Genomic DNA, 21183 nt, shown 5'->3' on the forward strand with positions numbered 1-21183 from the left:
GGTTTACCCCGTAATCTTGGGCAGGGACATTGAGTTGTCAGGCCCGTACGGAGTACAGCCGTTTCAAAACGGGAAAACAAAATAGTGTCAATTTGTTTGTGTTTCTCCCTCGTGATGGGACTTTGTAGGATGAACGTTGAGATTTATAAGGAGCACGGGGTGATCAATAAGGTGTCTGAATGGGTCTGTAATATGGTATGGTTGACAGGTATGTGAGTGTGTGCATCCACATATCAAGCAAGCGACAGCATCAGCATGCTGGATCACAAACAGTATAGCATAATAAGCATCATAGACACCAATTACCAAAATCAATACGTAAAACAGTTTAGTAAGATAATTTGTGTCAATTTTTTTGCGTTTCTCCCTTGTGATGGGACTGTAGGATGAACGCTGAGATTTATAAGGGGCACGGGGTGACCAATAAGGTGTCTGAATTCGTCCGTAATAAGGTAGGTCACTGATAAGGGGTCTGACAGGTTTGTGTTCTTCCTGCGCTCAGCGCGACGGCACGGGGCGCTCCTGGAACAACCGCCCCGTCGTCGTCGTGAGTCGGATCGTGGCAAACGGAGAGCCGCCGTTTCCCCAGAGGTGGTCGAAACGTCGCCCGCGCGATGTGCCGCCGCTGCTTTTCCTTTCGCCGGCCGCGCGTGGACGGCGGCTTCGGCGGGCGAACATCCGCACGGAGAAGTCACTCGGGAACGGCGGAAGCTCCACGCGCCAAGCGGCGTCGGAAAACCCGGGGGGCCGCCTCCGTTCAAACGCGCTCGGGACGCACTTGCGACAGACGACGTTGCTCACCGTCGTGGGGGGAGACTTTAACTGCACCCTCGACCCGGCTCTCGACCGCAACACCGCCGAACCTCACCCTGAATCCGCACGGCCGCTAGCCGAGCTCGTGCGGAGACTGGATCTGCGTGACGTGCGGCGACTACAGCATCCAGCCCAGCGGCAGTTCTCTCGGTGCCGATGCGGCTCTCAAGGCAGGATAAGCCTTGCCAGGCTCGACCGACCGACTGAACGTCAACGCCAGCGGCATTAACCTGCTCGGGATCAGTAAAATCGTACCCTCCGGTTTTTCCGATCCTCAAGAGGCACATCCAGCCTCTTGAAGATCAACCAGCGGCTCGGCACCCCTTTCTCTGTGACGAGGGGGGTCAGACAGGGATGCCTCCTCTCGGGGAAGCTGTACACCCTGTCCATTGAGCCACTGCTACGCCACCTGAGATGAAATCTGTCTGGCGTCAAAGTCCCGGGACCTGAGAACGCGGTCATCAAGCTCTCGGCTTATGCAGACGACGTCGTGATGCGTCGTGCTCAACGACCCGCATGACGCCTCCGTGCTCTGCCAGGCGGTTGCAGTGTACAAGAGGGCCTCCTCCGCCAGGGCCAATTGGCCCAAGTGCGAGGCCCCCTCTGTGTTTGGGGTCGCGAGGCGGCGTTTGCTCTGTGGTCCTCACAGTAGAAGTCAGTTGGCGGCACGACGGAGTCAAGTACCTGGGGGTTTACCTGGGGAAACCACGTGACGTCGCTCTGAACAACTGGACCGAGCTGGCCGACACAATCGAAGCTAAATTACTGACATGGGCACCACGCCTCGCTCCGCAGATGTCATTCAGGGGCCGAGTGCTCGTCGCTAGCACCCTGGCTGCATCTGTGCTGTGGCACAAGACCATGGCCCTCCAGCCTCCTGCTTGGCTACTCACCAGAGTCAACCGCTCACTCGCGCGCTTCGTCTGGCATGGGAAGCACCGGCTCAGGCCAAGCGTTCTCTGCCTGCCGGTGGCCGAGGGCGGCCAGGGTCTGGTGGACATCGCAGCCAGGGTCATGAGTTTTAGGCTCATGGCAGTCACACGGCTACTGTACGACTGGGAGGAGCTACTCTGGAAGTCGCCGGCCCTCGCCCTGGTGAGGAATGCAGGGGAGTTACCTGGGGTACGGACAGGAGCTCTTCCTGATGGACCTGAGCCTGGTCGACTACACGAGGCTGCCAGGTTATCACGAGAGCCTCTTGGACACGTGGCGGAGCTTCGAGTGGAGCAGAACGCGCGCGCCCTACGACATCGCGCAGTTCCTGAACGAGCCCCTTGTTCTGCAACGACCTTTTCCAGGGAATCAGAGGAGAGAGGACCCTGGCTCAACGCCTCACATCAGCAGGGCTGCGGACAGTCTTCCACCTCGTGCAGGCCCACCAGCCCAAGTGAAAGATTGCAGCTGAGATCGCCAGCACCGCTAGGGGACTCGGCTCCATGCTCGCCGGGGAGAAGCTGCTGCGGGACGTTGCTCCGCGCCATGAAGGAGCTGCGCCTGAAGCTGGAGGCACCGGGGGATGGTGGCAGCCCCCCCCCTCCTCCTCCTTCCCGGAGTTGTGCTCCTCCTGCACGCAGCCCCCCGGCCACAGCGACTCCGGCAAGCTACTGAAGCTCCGAGGCTGCAGGAACGTGGCGCTCAAGAGCGCCCCAAACACAGCGCTCTACACGTGGCTGTGTCAAGGCGCTGCATTCCCGGGACTTGGCTGACCTACTGGACACAAAATGGAGAGACCATTTCTCTCCCCTCATTGCGGCCGCCCCTCAGTGGAAACAAATGTACAAAGTCTCCCGTAGCCAAACGCTGCGGTGACCTCCAGTGGAGGTTGGCACACTGCACGTGGCCATCGGCCGTGTGGCTCAGCCGAATCTCGCCAGGGGTAACAGACTTGGTGCATTTCCTGCGGTGCCAGGGAGGATCTGCCCCACCAGCACTTACACTGCCAGCGGCTCAAACCAATGTTCCGCCTTTTGGGGGACATCTTCAGGAAACTGGGGGTGCCCTTTTACAACAGCAGTGGGGTGGTGCCTTACCTGGCTAACAAACGCCATGACCTCGTCAACTTTACCTCTGCTCAGGCGAAGATGGCGATGTACAGAACGAGAAAAAAGATGCTGGAAGGTGACACTGACGGCTGCTCTGTGCTGCTTCCAGTGTTCAGAGGCCTGCTTAAGGTGCAGCTCCGGCTGGAGCACGCATACCACACGCATGTCGGTGATGTGCAGCGCGCCCTCTTCGAATGCTGGGGAGCCGGACAAGCCCCTCTCTGTACCAGCGTGGACGGCACCCCACGTGTTCACCTTCTGTAGCGCTCGGTCGTCAACGTGGCGTGCGCGATGACCACCACAACCACGTGACTTTTCTGTCATGTTGTGCGCGGTGCTTTTTAGCGCCACAGCGCGTGGATTTGTAGCGTTTATTTTCATTTGTTTGCTGGTGACTTTGTGTGTTTCATATCGAAATCACCTCCAGTGCTTTTGCTGCTGGCGGCAATAAAAGTTGTTTAAAAAGTCAAAAAGTCTCTGTCTCTATCGCTCTCTCTCTCTTTATCTCCCTATCGATCTCTCTCTATCTTTCTATCTCTCTCTATCGATCTCTCTATCTCTCTATCTATCTATCTCTCTATCTCTATCTCTCTCTATATCTCTATCTCTCTATCGATCTCTATCTCTCTATCTCTCTCTATCTCTCTCTATCTCTCTATCTCCCTCTATCTCTCTATCTCTTTCTCTATCTCTCTATATTTCTATCGATCTCTCTATCGATCTCTCTATCTCTCTACCGATCTCTCTCTCTATCTCTCCCTCTATCTCTCTCTGAAGCGCTCGCTCGTCACCATGGCGTGCACGATGACCACCACCACCACACCACCACCACCACGTGACTTTTCTGTCGTGTTGTGCGCGGTGCATCTAGCGTTACAACGCGTGGATTTACAGCGTTTATTTTGTTTGCTGGTGACTTTGTGTCTTTCATATCGGAATCGCCTCCAGTGCTGTTGCTCCTGGTGGCAATAAAAGTTGTTTAAAAGTCAAAGTCTTGCTCACTCTCTCTTGCTCTCTCTCTCTCTCGCTCTCTCTCTCGCTCGCTCTCTCTATCGCCCGCTCTCTCTCTTGCTCGCTCTCTGTCTCACTTGCTCGCTCTCTCTCTCTCGCCCGCTCTCTCTCTCTCTCTTGCTCGCTCTCTCTCTCACTTGCTCGCTGTCGCTCTCTTTCGCTCTCCCTCTCTTGCTCTCTCTCGCTCATTCTCTCTCTCTCCGATTTCTCCAAAAACACCTCCCACCCTCAAAACGGAACGAGCGCGAGACGGATGGGCCAGGGTCCGTAACAAAACAAAAAAAAGCAATCGGGGCCTCCAACCTCTCCTTCCGCTGCAGGCCGAAGCCCGGGGCCGCGTTTCTCGCTCGGCACTCGGCCTATCTGGTGCTGCGGTGTAGTTCAGTGGCCGCCAGACCTCGATTACAAATCGATTCCCGCTGCCACACGGACGCCGATTCTCCCCCCCCCCCCACCCCCTGAATGTACCGGGTCGAACCAGTACAGGTGGCAATACACCATGTGACAAATTCACCTCTCCTGCCACTCGATGAATTCCCGTCGGCCCGAATCACGATTCGTCTCTGAAAGGTCTATCCGTAATCTCTCGAATGCACGCGCACAAACACAAAGGCACGAACAAACATGCACGCACGCACGCACACGATACACACGCACACACGGACACAAGGCACACGCGCATGCATGCGCACACACGCACGGATCTAGAAACCTCCCAAGGGTGGGAGGGTTGTCCAGAATGTCAATCTTTTTTTAAGTAGGGCCCCGAGATTAATAAACAGAACAATCCACGTACTATGTCCTCTATAAATAACACTACAATACCGATGTGTTTGAGGTCTCAGGAGGAGGAGGGGGGAGGTTAGCGGAGAGGGGGTAGCGTGGGGGGGAGGGAGCAAACCCTCCACAAACCCCCACCAAACACCCCCCTCCCGCCCTCGGATCTGCCAATGCTCATCACGGGACTGCTGCTGGTGCTGCCGCTCATGGGGAGGGGTGAACTCACGATCTCTCCTCGCTGTCCCGGATGCCCCGGTGGTCCATCTTTGCCGGCGGGGCCCTGGGGATTGGAAGGGACGAAAAAAGACGAGAGTCTGGTCAGCTCCCCCCGTCCAGACCGGGCTCAACGAGTTCCCGGAGAGCTCACCCACAATCCTACACAGGCACTGGCGCGGGCACGGGCGGACGCGTGGGGGGGCCACGGGTGGCCAAGAGATGTTAACTCCCTCGCCTGCTATGCAGGAGGTCGTGGGTTCGATCCCAACCGTGACGCCTGCTGCATTATTTAAAGTTTGCGTGTCTCTCTCTCTCTCTCTCCCCGTGGTGGCGTGGATTTTCCTCCGGGTCCTTCGGTTTTTCCCCTCCTCATTTCGAATGGACGTCGCAGGTTTCGAGTGTTTGGCTGCAGCTGTACACTTCCACGTGATGATGACGACGACGATGATAAGCCCCCCCCCCCCCCCACTTTGGCTGGGCCATCATTTGTGATGGCCAGGTCGCTGCTGAAAAAAAGCTACGTAGCAGCTCAGCGGGCGCCTTACATCTCCTAAAATGAAACGAATATTTTAATTTAAAAAATAGGGCGGACGGCAGGGTCGAGATTCTGCACGGATATTTCGATGGGGAGTGAGGGTTTGGCGGCACGGCACAGTGTTCATGATAAAGGTTCCTGGGGTTAGATCGCGTTATTTATAAATGTGTCGCAACCCTCCACCACCCGACACGGCCAATCAGTAAAAAAAAAACATGTGTCACGTTGACAAAAGACAAAATATTTCACTACTTTAGCCCACCGTCGCGTGTTGAAGAGTGAATCCACAACATTTACAATTTTTGAGTACGACGTTTCGCTGGTAATAACATCCAGCATCATCGGGCAATTTGCCAGAATGGTGAAGCCCTCTCCACTTGCTCCCGGTCTTAAATAGAGCAGCAAGGGTGACGTCATCATTTAACCCATTCAGGTGGAGCCCACGTGATGAGGCCCACGTATGAAACCCGGGTGATGAGGCCCACGTGATGTTGCCCGCGTGATGAGGCCCGGGTGATGAGGCCCACGTGATGTTGCCCGCGTGATGAGGCCCGCGTGATGAGGCCTACGTGATAAACTGACGGCACAGTGGTTCAGCGTGCCACGCCGTGAACTTGCCGACCCGAGTGCGATTCCGGGCCACGGCTCGTTATATCGGTGGAGGGATATCATTGGGGGCGGGCCCTGCGCTCCGTCACACCGGCAGCTTCGGTGACCCGCTCTGACCAGCGTATGGTCAAGGCGACATTGTGCGTGGGGAGGTGTTCGTCAATGGTTATGATTTAACGGGATGACACCAATGACGATGATGATGATGACCATCACCATGACGAAGACCAACAAGATGATGTCATTCATAATAACCATGGCAACGGTGATGATGACCATGGTGATGGGGGCCAAGGTGATTATGACCACGGTGATGGGGACCATGGTGATGATGACCATGGTGATGGGGACCAAGGTGATGATGACCATGGTGATGGGGGCCATGGTGATGATGACCATGGTGATGGTGACCATGGTGATGATGACCATGGTGATGGTGACCATGGTGATGGTGACCATGATGATGGTGACCACGGTGTTGATGACCACGGTGATGGGGGCCAAGGTGATGATGACCATGTTGATGGGGGCCATGGTGATGATGACCACGGTGATGGTGACCAAGGTGATTATGACCATGGTGATGGGGACAAAGGTGATGATGACCATGGTGATGGTGACCACGGTGATGATGACCACGGTGATGGTGACCACAGTGATGGTGACCATGGTGATGATGACCATGGTGATGGTGACCACGGTGATGATGACCACGGTGATGGTGACCACAGTGATGGTGACCATGATGATGGGGACGATGGTGATGATGACCACGGTGATGGTGACCACGGTGATGGTGACCATGATGATGGGGACCAAGGTGATGATGACCATGGTGATGGGGGCCACAGTGATGATGACCATGGTGATGGTGACCATGGTGATGGGGACCATGGTGATGGTGACCACGGTGACGATGACCACGGTGATGGGGACCATGGTGATGGGGACCATGGTGATGACCATGGTGATGGTGACCATGGTGATGATGACCACCGAGGCTGACAAACACTCACTGGAGGTCCCTTGGGTCCAGGGAAGCCAGTGGGCCCTTGCGATCCAGGAGGTCCCTGGGGACACCAGGGGGACAACATTAGACAAATTCAGCACAACATTAGTCAGACAAATTCAGCACAACATTAGTCAGACAAATTCAGCACAACATTAGTTAGACAAATTCAACGTAACATTAGTCAGTCAATTTAACACAACATTAGTCAGACAAATTCAACATAACATTAGTCAGTCAATTCAACACAACATTAGTCAGACAATTCAACACAACATTAGTCAGACAAATTCAGCACAACATTAGTCAATTTAACACAACATTAGTCAGACAAATTCAGCACAACATTAGTCAGTCAATTTAACACAACATTAGTCAGACAAATCAACACATTAGCCAGTCAATTCAACACAACAATTAGACAATTCAACACAACATTAGTTAGACAAATTCAGCACAACATTAGTCAGACAATTCAACACAACATTAGTCAGACAAATTCAACGCAACATTAGTCAGACAATTCAACACAACATTAGTCAATCAATTCAACACAACATTAGTCAGATAAATCAACACAATATTTGTCAGTCAATTCAACACAACATTAGACAAATTCAACGCAACATTAGTCAGTCAATTCAACACACCGTTAATCAGTCAATTCAACACTACATTAGTCAGTCAATTTAACACAACATTAGTCAATCAATTTAACACACCGTTAGTCAGTCAATTCAACACAACATTAGTCAGTCAATTCAACGCAACATTAGTCAGTCAGTTCAACACAACATTAGTCAGACAAATTCAACACAACATTAGTCAGTCAGTTCAACACAACATTAGTCAGACAAATCATCACAATATAAATCAGTCAATTCAACACAACAGTCAGTCAATTCAACACAACATTAGTCAGTCAATTCAACACAACATTAGTCAATCAATTCAACGCAACGTTAGACAAATTCTACACAACATTAGTCAGACAATTCAACACAACATTAGTCATACAAATTCAACACAACATTAGTCAGTAAATTCAACGTAACATTAGTCAATTCAACAAAACATGAGTCAGTCAATTCGACACAACGTTAGTCAGTCAATTCAACACAACATTAGTCAGACAAATCAACACAACATTAGTCATACAATTCAACACAACGTTAGTCAGTCAAATCAACGCAACATTAGTTATTCAAATTCAACACAACATTAGTCAGACAATTCAACACAACGTTAGTCAGTCAATTCAACACAACATTAGTCAGACAAATTCAACACAACATTAGTCAGACAAATTCAACACAACATTAGTCAGTCAATTCAACACAACATTAGTCAGACAAATTCAACACAACGTTAGTCAGTCAATTCAACACAACATTAGTCAGACAAATTCAACATGGCATTGCTCTGCGGCGAGTCCTTGAAATATCCGGGGCAATGTAAGTGGACGGGGTGGCCCAGTCTCTCCATTTATTGAAAAAACAAAAAAACTAAATAATAACCCTGATAGCCAATTCACAGCTCGGAATCCTGTTTAACAACTCATCATCATCATCAGCAGCAGCAGCAGCAACAGTCACGATCGATTCACTGCTGGATGAAGATGTTGCCAAGCTGTCAACACGGCCGTGAGATGTGGCGATGATTGCACAAATAACGAGCTCTTTGGGTAGACAGGAGGCCACACGTGGGATCACACAACAACATCAACAACAACCGCAGCAGAAACAAATACGGCAACAACAACTCGCACCCTTTTATAGAGAATGTTCAACTCACACCCTTTTATAGAGAATGTTCAACTCACACCCTTTCAAAGGGACAACTCGACTCACACCCTTTCAAAGAGACAACTCGACTCACACACTTTCACAGAGACAACTCGACTCACACCCTTTCAAAGAGACAACTCGACTCACACCCTTTCAAAGAGACAAATCGACTCACACACTTTCAAAGAGACAACTCGACTCACACCCTTTCAAAGAGACGACTCGACTCACACCCTTTCAAAGAGACAAATCGACTCACACCCTTTCAAAGAGACGACTCGACTCACACACTTTCAAAGAGACAACTCGACTCTAACCCTTTCAATGAGACGACTCGACTCACACCCTTTCAAAGAGACGACTCGACTCACACCCTTTCAAAGAGACAACTCGACTCACACCCTTTCAAAGAGACGACTCGACTCACACCCTTTCAAAGAGACAACTCGACTCACACCCTTTCAAAGAGACGACTCGACTCACAACCTTTCAAAGAGACGACTCGACTCACACCCTTTCAAAGAGACGACTCGACTCACACCCTTTCAAAGAGACAAATCGACTCACACCCTTTCAAAGAGACAACTCGACTCACACCCTTTCAAAGAGACAACTCGACTCACACCCTTTCAAAGAGACAAATCGACTCACACCCTTTCAAAGAGACGACTCGACTCACACCCTTTCAAAGAGACGACTCGACTCACACCCTTTCAAAGAGACGACTCGACTCACACACTTTCACAGAGACAAATCGACTCACACCCTTTGAAAGAGACGACTCGACTCACACCCTTTCAAAGAGACAAATCGACTCACACCCTTTCAAAGAGACGACTCGACTGACACCCTTTCAAAGAGACGACTCGACTCACACCCTTTCAAAGAGACAAATCGACTCACACCCTTTCAAAGAGACGACTTGACTCACACCCTTTCAAAGAGACAACTCGACTCACACCCTTTCAAAGAGACAACTCGACTCACACCCTTTCAAAGAGACAAATCGACTCACACCCTTTCAAAGAGACGACTCGACTCACACCCTTTCAAAGAGACGACTCGACTCACACCCTTTCAAAGAGACAACTCGACTCACACCCTTTCAAAGAGACAACTCAACTCACACCCTTTCAAAGAGACGACTCGACTCACACACTTTCACAGAGACAAATCGACTCACACCCTTTCAAAGAGACGACTCGACTCACACACTTTCACAGAGACAACTCGACGCACACCCTTTCAAAGAGACAACTCGACTTACACACTTTCAAAGAGACAACTCGACTCACACACTTTCACAGAGACAACTCGACTCACACCCTTTCAAAGAGACGACTCGACTCACACACTTTCACAGAGACAACTCGACTCACACACTTTCAAAGAGACAACTCGACTCACACACTTTCACAGAGACAACTCGACTCACCCTTTCGCCCTGCGGTCCGGGCGCGCCATCTGACCCGGTGTTGCCCTGAAATGACAGGACGGGTGACGCGCCCACGGTGAGATCATGGGCCGCTGAGTAATAAAAAAATGACTACACTGGGGGGGGGGAGCGAAGGCCGTTACCCCCCCCCCCCGGCTCACCAGGGGGGGTAGCGGCTGCCACCGGTTTCCTCTCTTCCTCTCTACGTGTAAGCACTCGGTTTAACGCGCGGCAGCAGCAGCAGCAGCAGGTCGTTCGCGACCAACATCATCCACAATAGAGGCTTGTTGTTGGGTCAGATCGCGTGAATGCGGCAATGTGTGTCGTCAAAACCCGCCGCCACCTGACGCGGCCCAATCAGTGTAAGGTTGGTGCCGCGCGAAATAAAAAAAAACATGGCCGATTCGTCGCCAGTTCAGCGCACACCGGATGTGTGCTGGAGAGCTAACCTTACTTGAACATTTACAATTCGAGTACTTGAGGGGGTGAGATGCCCCCCCCCCACCCCCCCCCCGTTCGCCCCCCACCGCCCCCCCCCCCCACCGCTCCACCACCGCTAACCGCCAACAGCGGATCAATGAAGGACGCGCAGCTTCTCATTCTGAAGGTCGCCAATTTTGTCGACAGATCATCGTGAGCGCTGTAACGTTCCATCGATTTCCGCCCCACCGTCTTCCACCCCACCGTCAACCGCCCCACCATCGCCAGCCCCACCATCGCCGGCCCCACCCCCACCGTCAACCGCCCCACCATCGCCAGCCCCATCGTCGCCAGCCGCACCTCCACCGTCATCCACCCCACCGTCAACCACCCCACCGTCGCCAACCGCACCATCGCCAGCCCCACCATCGCCAGACCCACCGTCATCGCCCCACCGTCGCCCGCCCCACCATCGCCAACCGCACCGTCAACCGCCCCACCGTCGCCAGCCCTACCGTCGCCAGCCCTACCATCGTTAGCCCCACCGTCATCCACCCCACCGTCAACCGCCCCACCGTCTCCAGCCCCACCGTCGCCCGCCGCACGTGTGAAGTTCAATAGCCGCTCGGAAACAGCGGGTAGGGCACACAATCATAATGATGAGATTCATATTTATGTACAAAAGTTCCCAGTGTGAAATGGAGTTGGGAGTTGGGAGCGACACTCGGGACCGGTTCAGATCTCGCTCGCCGTCAACGTTGACCTTGGCCAGGAATCGAACTTGGGGGCACCCGCACGGTTCTCAGCGCAGTTAAAGTTACAATTTTTTGGAAACGTGCGCAGGTTTGCTGAGGTTTGGAGGTTCGGGGGGAAGCACTCACGCACTGCGGGAGAGGGCGAGACAACCAACTCCACACAGAGAGGCCACCTGAGTCGAGAATTTAACCCAGGCGCCTTGTACGCAGCAAGGCGTGGTGGGTGGTGGTGGTGGCAGTGGTGGTGGTGGGTGGTGGTGGTGGCAGTGGTGGTGGTGGGTGGTGGTGGTGGTGGCAGTGGGGGTTTGGTGGTGGTGGTGGGCGGTGGTGGTGGTGGGCGGTGGTGGTGGTGCAGTGGCGGTGGTGGCAGTGGGGGTTTGGTGGTGGTGGTGGTGGTGGGCGGTGGTGGTGGCAGTGGGGATTTGGTGGTGGTGGGCGGTGGTGGTGGTGGTGGGCGGTGGTGCAGTGGCGGTGGTGGTGGTGGTGGCAGTGGGGGTTTGGTGGTGGTGGTGGGAGCGGTGACGGTGGCGACAGTGATGGCGGTGCGGTGGTGGTTGCGGCGGTAGTGGCGGTGGCGGCGGTGGCGGTGGTGTGCAGTGTCACCTTGGGGCCTGCCTTTCCTTGCTGCCCTCTTTGGCCCCGCTCTCCACGTGGACCCTGGACAATTGGAGAGACACAGAGAGAGGGGACAGAGAGAGAGCGAGAGAGAGGGAGTTGGGACTTTTAAGTCTGCACAGGGCTCTCTCTTCAATCTGCGCGTTTGAAACGCTGCCGTGGCCTTGCGGGACCCCTGGTGGAAAGCAGCTCGACATCGCACGGGAAATAAAAAAAAATCATTGGACATCAAACGGAGCACAAAAACGAGAAGCAGAGACAGAGGAAGAGAGAGGGGTGGGGGTGGGAGACAGACAGAGAGAGAGGGGAGGAAGGGAGATGAGCAGAGAGAGAGATAGAGAGGGTCCCAGGGACAGAGAATAGAGAGATGAGACACGCAGAGAGGGAGCGGGTACAGAAACAAAAGAGTCGGTGAGAGACACGAGAGAGAGGCGAGAAAAAAGATTCATATTCTTGGTTCTTTCGGTAAAGTCACGTAGAAGGGAAACAATAAAATAATTAAAATATAAAACAATAAAACCACAGCAAGAAAATTTTCAAAATTTCTTCCTGTGGTTTTCACACCTGATGATGATTGCTTGTGTTGCAGTCGAAACGTCGTGAGAATTGTATTGTTTTATATTTTTATTATTTTATTGTTTCCCTTCTACGTGGTGACTTTACCGAAAGAACCAAGAATTTGAATCCCTGCAGTCACGGAAGCTTTAAATCAAAAAGAGAAAAGAGACATTTAGGCAGAGAGAAGGGTCAAATAGGCAGACAGAGAGAGGCAGAGAGACATCAGACACACAGCCAGAGAGACTGACGAGCTCAATGAGACGGACATAGGCAGCCAGGTGCATACACAGACAGGCAGTGAGTCAAGCAGGCAGACAGACAGATAAAGAAACAGACAGACATCCATACTCTTTGGTCCTTCCGGTAAAGTCACGTAGATTAAAAAATGGGAAAGCACCTGATGACGGACGCTGGCGTTGCGCCCGAAACGTCGTGATTTCATTGAGTTATTTTCATATCATTATTATTTTCATCTACGTGACTTTACCGAAAGAACCAAAGAGTATGGATCCTTGCGGTAACGAAAACTTCAAATCCAGAATTAGACAGACAACCATGCAGGCAATTACAAAGACAGACAGAGAGACGGACACATCGACAAACAGGACAGGCTGGCAGATAGACAAAAAATGCAAATAGGCCAATACGAACTCACAAATACCGCGATTCCGTGTATAGTCTTTAACAGACTGTCGGGGCAAGTGCTGTTTGAGCGAGCGCCTATGAAGGCCGGCACGGCGCACGATGGGGTGGGTGGCTGGCCAGCACACACGCCAGGCCGCCTTTGTCTCCACCAGTGGCGATGTTCACACACCGCACCCAGGTACTCGTCAGGACCCCGCTTCAAGTATTCGCCAAGACTGCCAAATCGGCCGCGGAATGCAGCCGGGATCCATCCGCTGAGCTCAGAGCGCTAGCCGCACCAGCCCCCCACCCCCAGCCCACCGCATAGGACACGCGGGGAGAGGGGCCGCAAATAAATGACGTCACGCGATTTTTTGACGATTTTTGACCCCCCCCTCCCCCGACCTCGTCACACGGCCTCACAAAAAGTCAGCCCCCCCTCAATTATGACGTCACAAAGCTCTGCCCCCCCCCCTCCAAAAAAAAATATAAAACATGCTTCAAATCTTGATTTAAAGCTTGCGTGACTGCAGGGATTCATATTCTTGGTTCTTTCGGTAAAGTCACGTGGAAGGGAAACAATAAAATAATAAAATATATAAAACAATAAAAAATTCTCACGACGTTTCGACTGCAACTGCAACACAAGCAGTCATCATCAGGTGATGATGATGATGATGACTGTTTGTGTTGCAGTCGAAACGTCGTGAGATTTTTTTATTGTTTTATTTAGATTTTATATTATTTTATTTGAAAAAAGTCACGTTGAAGTTTCCCTTCAACGTGACTTTACCGAACATACTTCAAATCTTGATTTAAACTATTGTCATTGTAGCGCGTATTTAATGTGGCGCTGCGCTCTGATGTTGCGGGAGAAAACATTTATATATAAAAAATAGTCTATTTAATTAAGTAGAACGTGTTGTCTGTATTTATTTAAAGTTGTGCACTTTGATGTGACGTCACATTTCTCAAACACCACCCCCCCCCCCCCCACTCTTCTTTGGTTCTTTCGGTAAAGTCACCACCACGTAGAATGAGAATAAAATAATAAATTGATGAAATAAAAAAACACAATAAAATTCTCACGACGTTTCGGCCACAACACAAGCGGCCTTCATCAGGTGAAGGGACGAGACCACCAACCCTCGTCACACATCGTCACGAATGTCTGACCCCCCTCCCCCCCCAGGGTCGGCCCCAGAGTCAAACTGGGTACTTGGGTCGTGGACAAAAAGAACCGCAGGAATGGGGGGGCATGGGTGGGGTGGGGGGACACGTGGACACAACACCGCACAACACCACACCACACAACACCACACAACACCGCACAACACCACACAACACCACACAACGCCACACAACACCACACAACACCGCACAACACCGCACAACACCACACAACACCGCACAACACCACACAACACCACACAACACCGCACAACGCCACACAACACCACACAAGACCACACAACACCACACCACACAACACCACACAACACCACACAACACAACACCACACAACACCACACAACACCGCACAACGCCACACAAGACCACACAACACCACACAAGACCACACAAGACCACACAACGCCACACAACACCACACAACACCACACAAGACCACACAACACCACACAACACCACACAACACCACACCACACCACACAACACCACACAACACCACACAACGCCACACAACACCGCACAACACCACACAACACCACACAACACCACACAAGACCACACAACACCACACAACACAACACCACACCACACAACACCACACCACACAACGCCACACAACGCCACACAACACCACACAGGACCACACAACACCGCACAACACCGCACAACACCGCACAACACCACACAACACCACACAACACCACACAAGACGACACAACACCACACAACACCGCACAACACCACACAACACCACACAACACCACACAACACCGCACAACACCACACAACACCACACAACACCACACAACACCACACAACGCCACACAAGACCACACAAGACCACACAACACCACACAACACCACACAAGACCACACAACACCACACAAGACCACACAACACCACACAACACCACACAAGACCACACAACACCACACAAGACCACACAACACCACACAAGACCACACAAGACCACACAACACCACACAAGACCACACAACGCCACACAAGACCACACAAGACCACACAACACCACACAACACCACACAAGACCACACAACGCCACACAACACCACACAACACCACACAACACCACACAAGACCACACAACACCACACAAGACCACACAACACCACACACCACCACACAACACCACACAACACCGCACAACACCACACAACACCACACAACACCACACAAGACCACACAAGACCACACAACACCACACAACACCACACAACACCGCACAAGACCACACAAGACCACACAACACCACACAAGACCACACAACACCGCACAAGACCACACAACACCGCACAAGACCACACAACACCACACAACACCACACAACACCACACAAGACCACACAAGACCACACAAGCCCACACAACACCACACACAACACAACACCACACAACACCACACAAGACCACACAACACCACACAACACCACACAACACAACACCACACAACACCACACAACACCAAAGAGATTCAACTAAAGTCGGGGGTGAACTTGGGCCCGCTTTGCTGCACGTGCAACGTGGCGGAGACAGGATGTTCAGGTAGCGGGAGGGGGGGGTAACCCCCCACCGGCAATGAAAAATAATAGAGGAGTTGTTAGTGAGTAAGGAGTTGTTAGTGAGGAGTTGTTAGTGAGTAAGGAGTTGTTAATAAGGAGTTGTTAGTGAGTAAGGAGTTGTTAGTGAGTAAGGAGTTGTTAGTGAGGAGTTGTTAGTGAGGAGTTTTTAGTGAGTAAGGAGTTGTTAGTGAGTAAGGAGTTGTTAGTGAGTAAGGAGTTGTTGGTAAGTAAGGAATTGTTAGTGAGGAGTTGTTAGTAAGTAAAAAGTTGTTAGTAAGGAGTTGTTAGTGAGTGAGGAGTTGTTAGTAAGGAGTTGTTAGTAAGGAGTTGTTAGTGAGTAAGGAGTTGTTAGTAAGGAGTTGTTAGTGAGTAAGGAGTTGTTAGTGAGTAAGGAGTTGTTAGTAAGGAGTTGTTAGTGAGTAGGGAGTTGTTAGTGAGGAGTTGTTAGTGAGTAAGGAGTTGTTAGTGAGTAAGGAGTTGTTAGTGAGGAGTTGTTAGTGAGTAAGGAGTTGTTAGTGAGGAGTAGTTAGTGAGCAAGGAGTTGTTAATGAGTAAGGAGTTGTTAGTAAAGAGTTGTTAGTGAGTAAGGAGTTGTTAGTGAGGAGTTGTTAGTGAGCAAGAAGTTGTTAGTGAGGAGTTGTTAGTGAGAAGTCGTTAGTAAGTAAGGCGTTGTTAGTAAGGAGTTGTTCGTAAGCAAGGAGTTGTTAGTAGTAGTTGTTAGTAGTAGTTGTTAGTAAGGAGTTGTTAGTAAGGAGTTGTTAGTGAGTAAGGAGTTGTTAGTGAGCAAGGAGTTGTTAGTGAGCAAGGAGTTGTTAGTGAGGAGTTGTTAGTAAGAAGTCGTTAGTAAGTAAGGCGTTGTTAGTAAGGAGTTGTTCGTAAGCAAGGAGTTTTTAGTAGTAGTTGTTAGTAAGGAGTTGTTAGTAAGGAGTTGTTAGTGAGTAAGTAATTGTTAGTAAGGAGTTGTTAGTAAGCAGTTGATAGTAAGGAGTTGTTAGTAAGTAGTTGTTAGCAAGGAGTTGTTAGTGAGTAAGTAGTTGTTAGTAAGGAGTTGTTAGTAAGTAAGGAGTTGTTAGTAAGCAGTTGATAGTGAGTAAGTAGTTGTGAGTAAGCAAGGTGTTAGTAAAGAGTTGTTAGTAAGTAAGGACTTGTCCCTTGCTTTTTTTTGACGCGTGTGCGGCGAAGGCTCAGCCATCGATCGAGGGTCGAAGGTGTTGATGCCTTCAGGGAGTTCGTGGACTCTGTAGACGCAACTGGGCACAATTCTGAGTCGCTTATAAACCGCTTTGCCGTTACTTATTGCCAATTATGGACTCAGACGATTGTCCTAATCATCTCATAGAGTCCCTGGCCACGTAATAATATGTCGATGTATTACTAATAAACCCCAATGATCCGATCGAATTGATGGATTCAATTCGCTTCCGAGTGCTCGGATGAATAAAGCGGCACGCTGTAAATGTCCTTGGGTCTCCGTAGAGACACCGCCCCAGCCACCCACACCCCTGGTGAATCTCCCGTACGCATAGTTGTCAACCCCTTATCAGTTGCCCCTACGTTATTACAGATCAATTCAGACCCCCGATTGGTCACCTCAGGTGCCCCCCCCCCCCACCAACGCTCCCCCCCCTCCCACTAACGCTCCCCCCCACCTACCCACCTCCACCCACCTACACCGCCACACCCCCCCCCCCACCAACGCTCCCCCCCCACTAACGCTTCCCCCCACCCACCTCCACCCACCCACCGCCACCCACCTACACCGCCACATCCCCACCCTCCACCAACGCTCCCCCCCCACTAACGCTCCCCCCCCCACCAACGCTCCCCCCCCCCCACTAACGCTCCCACCCACCCACCTACACCCCCCCTCCCCTCCATCAACGCTCCCAAAAAAAATTAAAGCGTCAGAAGAAAATATTGTTTTTTTATTGCCAGGGAAGATTGTTTATTAAAATGAATGAGTGAGTGAGCGTGCGCGAGTGTGTGTACGGTGTGTGTCTGTATCTACGGCGTGTGTGTGTCTGTGTGTCTACGGTGTGTGTGTGTACGGTGTGTGTCTGTATCTACGGCGTGTGTGTGTCTACAGTATGTGTGTGTCTACGGTGTGTGTGTGTCTACAGTATGTGTGTGTCTACGGTGTGTGTGTGTCTACAGTATGTGTGTGTCTACGGTGTGTGTGTGTCTACAGTATGTGTGTGTCTACGGTGTGTGTGTGTCTACAGTATGTGTGTGTCTACGGTGTGTGTCTGTATCTACGGCGTGTGTGTGTCTACGGCGTGTGTGTGTGTGTGTGTCTACGGTGTGTGTGTGTACGGTGTGTGTGTGTGTTTACGGTGTGTGTGTGTCTACGGTGTGTGTGTGTGTGTACGGTGTGTCTGTGTACGGTGTGTGTGTGTGTTTACGGTGTGTGTGTGTCTACGGTGTGTGTGTGTGTGTACGGTGTGTGTCTGTATCTACGGCGTGTGTGTGTCTATGGTGTGTGTGTGTCTACGGTGTGTGTGTGTGTCTACGATGTGTGTGTGTATGGTGTATCTGTGTGTCTACGATGTGTGTGTATGGTGTATCTGTGTGTCTACGATGTGTGTGTATAGTGTATCTGTGTGTGTGCGGTGTGTCTATGGTGTGTGTGTGTCACGATGTATGTGTGTCTACGCTGTGTGTGTGTCTACGATGTGTGTGTGTCAATGATGTGTGCGTGTATGGTGTATCTGTGTGTGTGCGGTGTGTGTCTATGATGTGTGTGTCACGATGTGTGTGTGTGTCTACGCTGTGTGTGTGTGTCTACGATGTGTGTGTGTCAATGATGTGCGCGTGTATGGTGTATCTGTGTGTGTGCGGTGTGTGTCTATGGCGTGTGTGTCACGATGTGTGTGTGTGTCTACGCTGTGTGTGTGTGTCTACGATGTGTGTGTGTGTCAATGCTGTGCGCATGTATGGTGTATCTGTGTGTGTGTAGCGTGTGTGTGTGTCTGCGCGTGTGGGATGTAAATTGAAAATGAACTTCTGAACGAGACTATAAAAACACCCCGGCCCAGATCCCGGCATACACACACGTCTGTCAATTGACCTTTGCATGTACACAGCTGCTGCATCATCATCATCATCAACAACAACAATCACACCAGGATCAATCCACTGCTGGATGAAGACTTCTGGCGAACGAGCGAGCGAGCGACTGGAGTGAATCCGCATCGATCGACTGGCGGTGGGACCACCCACAGCGAAGTCTTGCTCACTTACTGGCGTTCCCCTGCCTCCGTGCGGGCCCAGCTTCCCGGTCTCTCCCTGAGAGGGAACGTCGAGACAAGAGAGAGAGAGAGACAGGGGGGGGGGGACAGTCAGCAACAACAAAGGACATAGATCCTCCCCGTGCAGACTCTCGAGCAGAGAGACCTGTGAAGGCCGGCACGGCACGCGAAGGGGGCCGGGTGGCCAGCACCACGCCGGGCCGCCTTTGTCTCCCCAGCGGCGATGTTTACCACACACCGCACCAGGTACTCATTTGAGGGCCGAGCCGACCTAGGCGGAGGCCGAGCGCCGGGTTCGGACATTCGTCACGGGCGGGTTCGCAGTGCGGTGCGCTAACCACCCGCGCCACCGCTCCCCGATTTGCGTACAGGCGCACGCAAACACAGAGCTTCCCCTCTTACGCACACGGCGGGGGGTGGGTGGGGTGTGTAAGGTCCATGGGTGACGAGCTGAGTGCGCTAACCGTTGCGCCGCCGCTCCAAGCCCAACCCGCCCACAACACGCCCCGGCGTCTCTAGTTAATTACACGGCAACATTGCGGGGGTCTGCAATGTGAGATAACAAAAAGCCCCCGAATGATGACGCCCTTTGTTGAGCATTAATCGAGGGGGGGGGGGGGGAAATTGCTTGCCGTGAATAACGACCAATCAAAAAAAAAGACAAAGGCAGGCACCTTTCTGTTTCCTTCAACGTCTCGCTGCAGAGGTTCGACTCATGCGTGGCTCACGGGGGGGGGGGGGGGGGGGGTGAGGGTCAGAGACTGGGTTCCACTCCGGGTTCCAGTTCGGTGAGTTGGTGGCCTCAGCCTAGTCACCAATGACCCGCAGACTCGCACGGAAACCCATAGACTCGCACAGAGACCCAGAGACTAACAAAGAGACCCATAGAATCACAAAGAGACCCAGAGACTCACACAGAGGACCCAGAGACTCGTACGGAAAACCATAGACTCGCACAGAGACCCGTAGACTCGCACGGAAAACCGTAGACTCGCACAGAGACCCGTAGACTCGCACGGAAAACCGTAGACTCGCACAGAGACCCGTAGACTCGCACGGAAAACCATAGACTCGCACAGAGACCGAGAGACTAACAAAGAGACCCATAGACTCACAAAGAGACCCAGAGACTCACACAGAGACCCAGAGACTCGTACGGAAAATCATAGACTCGCACAGAGACCGGTAGACTTCGTACGGAGATCCGTAGACTCGCACAGAGACCCGTAGACTTCGCACGGAGACCCGTAGACTCGCACGGAAAACCAAAGACTCACACAGAGACCCATAGACTTCGTACGGAGACCCGTAGACTCGCACGGAAACCCATAGACTCACACAGACATATAGACTCGCAGAAAGACCCATAGACTAACATAGAGACCCATAGAATCACACAGAGACCCAGTGACTCACACAGAGACCCATAGACTCACAAAGCGACATATAGAATCACACACAGAGACACATAGACTCACACAGAGACACATAGACTCACACAGAGAGCCATAGACTCACATAGAGACACATAGATTGACATAGAGACCCATAGACTCACAAAGAGACACATAGACTCACACACAGAGACACATAGACTCACACAGAGACCCATAGACTCACAAAGACCCATAGACTAGCACAAAGACCCGTAGACTCACACAGAGACCCATAGACTTACACAGAGACACATAGACTAACATAGAGACCCATAGACTCATAAAGCGACACAGACTCACACAGAGACACATAGACTCACAAAGAGACCCAGAGAGTCACACAGAGACCCATAGACTCACACAGAGACCCATAGACTCACACAGAGACCCATAAACTCACACAGAGACCCATAGACTCACACAGATACACATAGACTCACAAAGAGACCCAGAGACTCACACAGAGACCCAGAGACTCACACAGAGACCCAGAGACTCACACAGAGACCCAGAGACTCA

General features: G+C 51.6%; 1 protein-coding gene across 5 annotated transcripts in view; it reads right to left on the bottom strand.

The window, feature by feature from the left end:
• Positions 1 to 21183, bottom strand: part of LOC116955358 (uncharacterized) — a 378574-nt gene that overhangs the window by 114338 nt on the left and 243053 nt on the right. For all 5 annotated transcript variants that reach the window (XM_076053062.1, XM_076053060.1, XM_076053059.1 and 2 more), the window contains 5 exons: positions 19221 to 19265; positions 12016 to 12069; positions 10238 to 10282; positions 7023 to 7076; positions 4873 to 4926 (listed from right to left, as the gene is read on the bottom strand). In XM_076053062.1, coding sequence (XP_075909177.1) covers positions 4873 to 4926; positions 7023 to 7076; positions 10238 to 10282; positions 12016 to 12069; positions 19221 to 19265 — 252 coding nt within the window. The remainder of the gene's footprint in view (positions 1 to 4872; positions 4927 to 7022; positions 7077 to 10237; positions 10283 to 12015; positions 12070 to 19220; positions 19266 to 21183) is intronic.

The sequence above is a fragment of the Petromyzon marinus genome, chromosome 59, assembly GCF_048934315.1.
Source record: "Petromyzon marinus isolate PM22_M1 ecotype Great Lakes invasive population chromosome 59, UKy_Petmar_22M1.pri1.0, whole genome shotgun sequence".
NCBI classification, from domain to species: domain Eukaryota; kingdom Metazoa; phylum Chordata; class Hyperoartia; order Petromyzontiformes; family Petromyzontidae; genus Petromyzon; species Petromyzon marinus.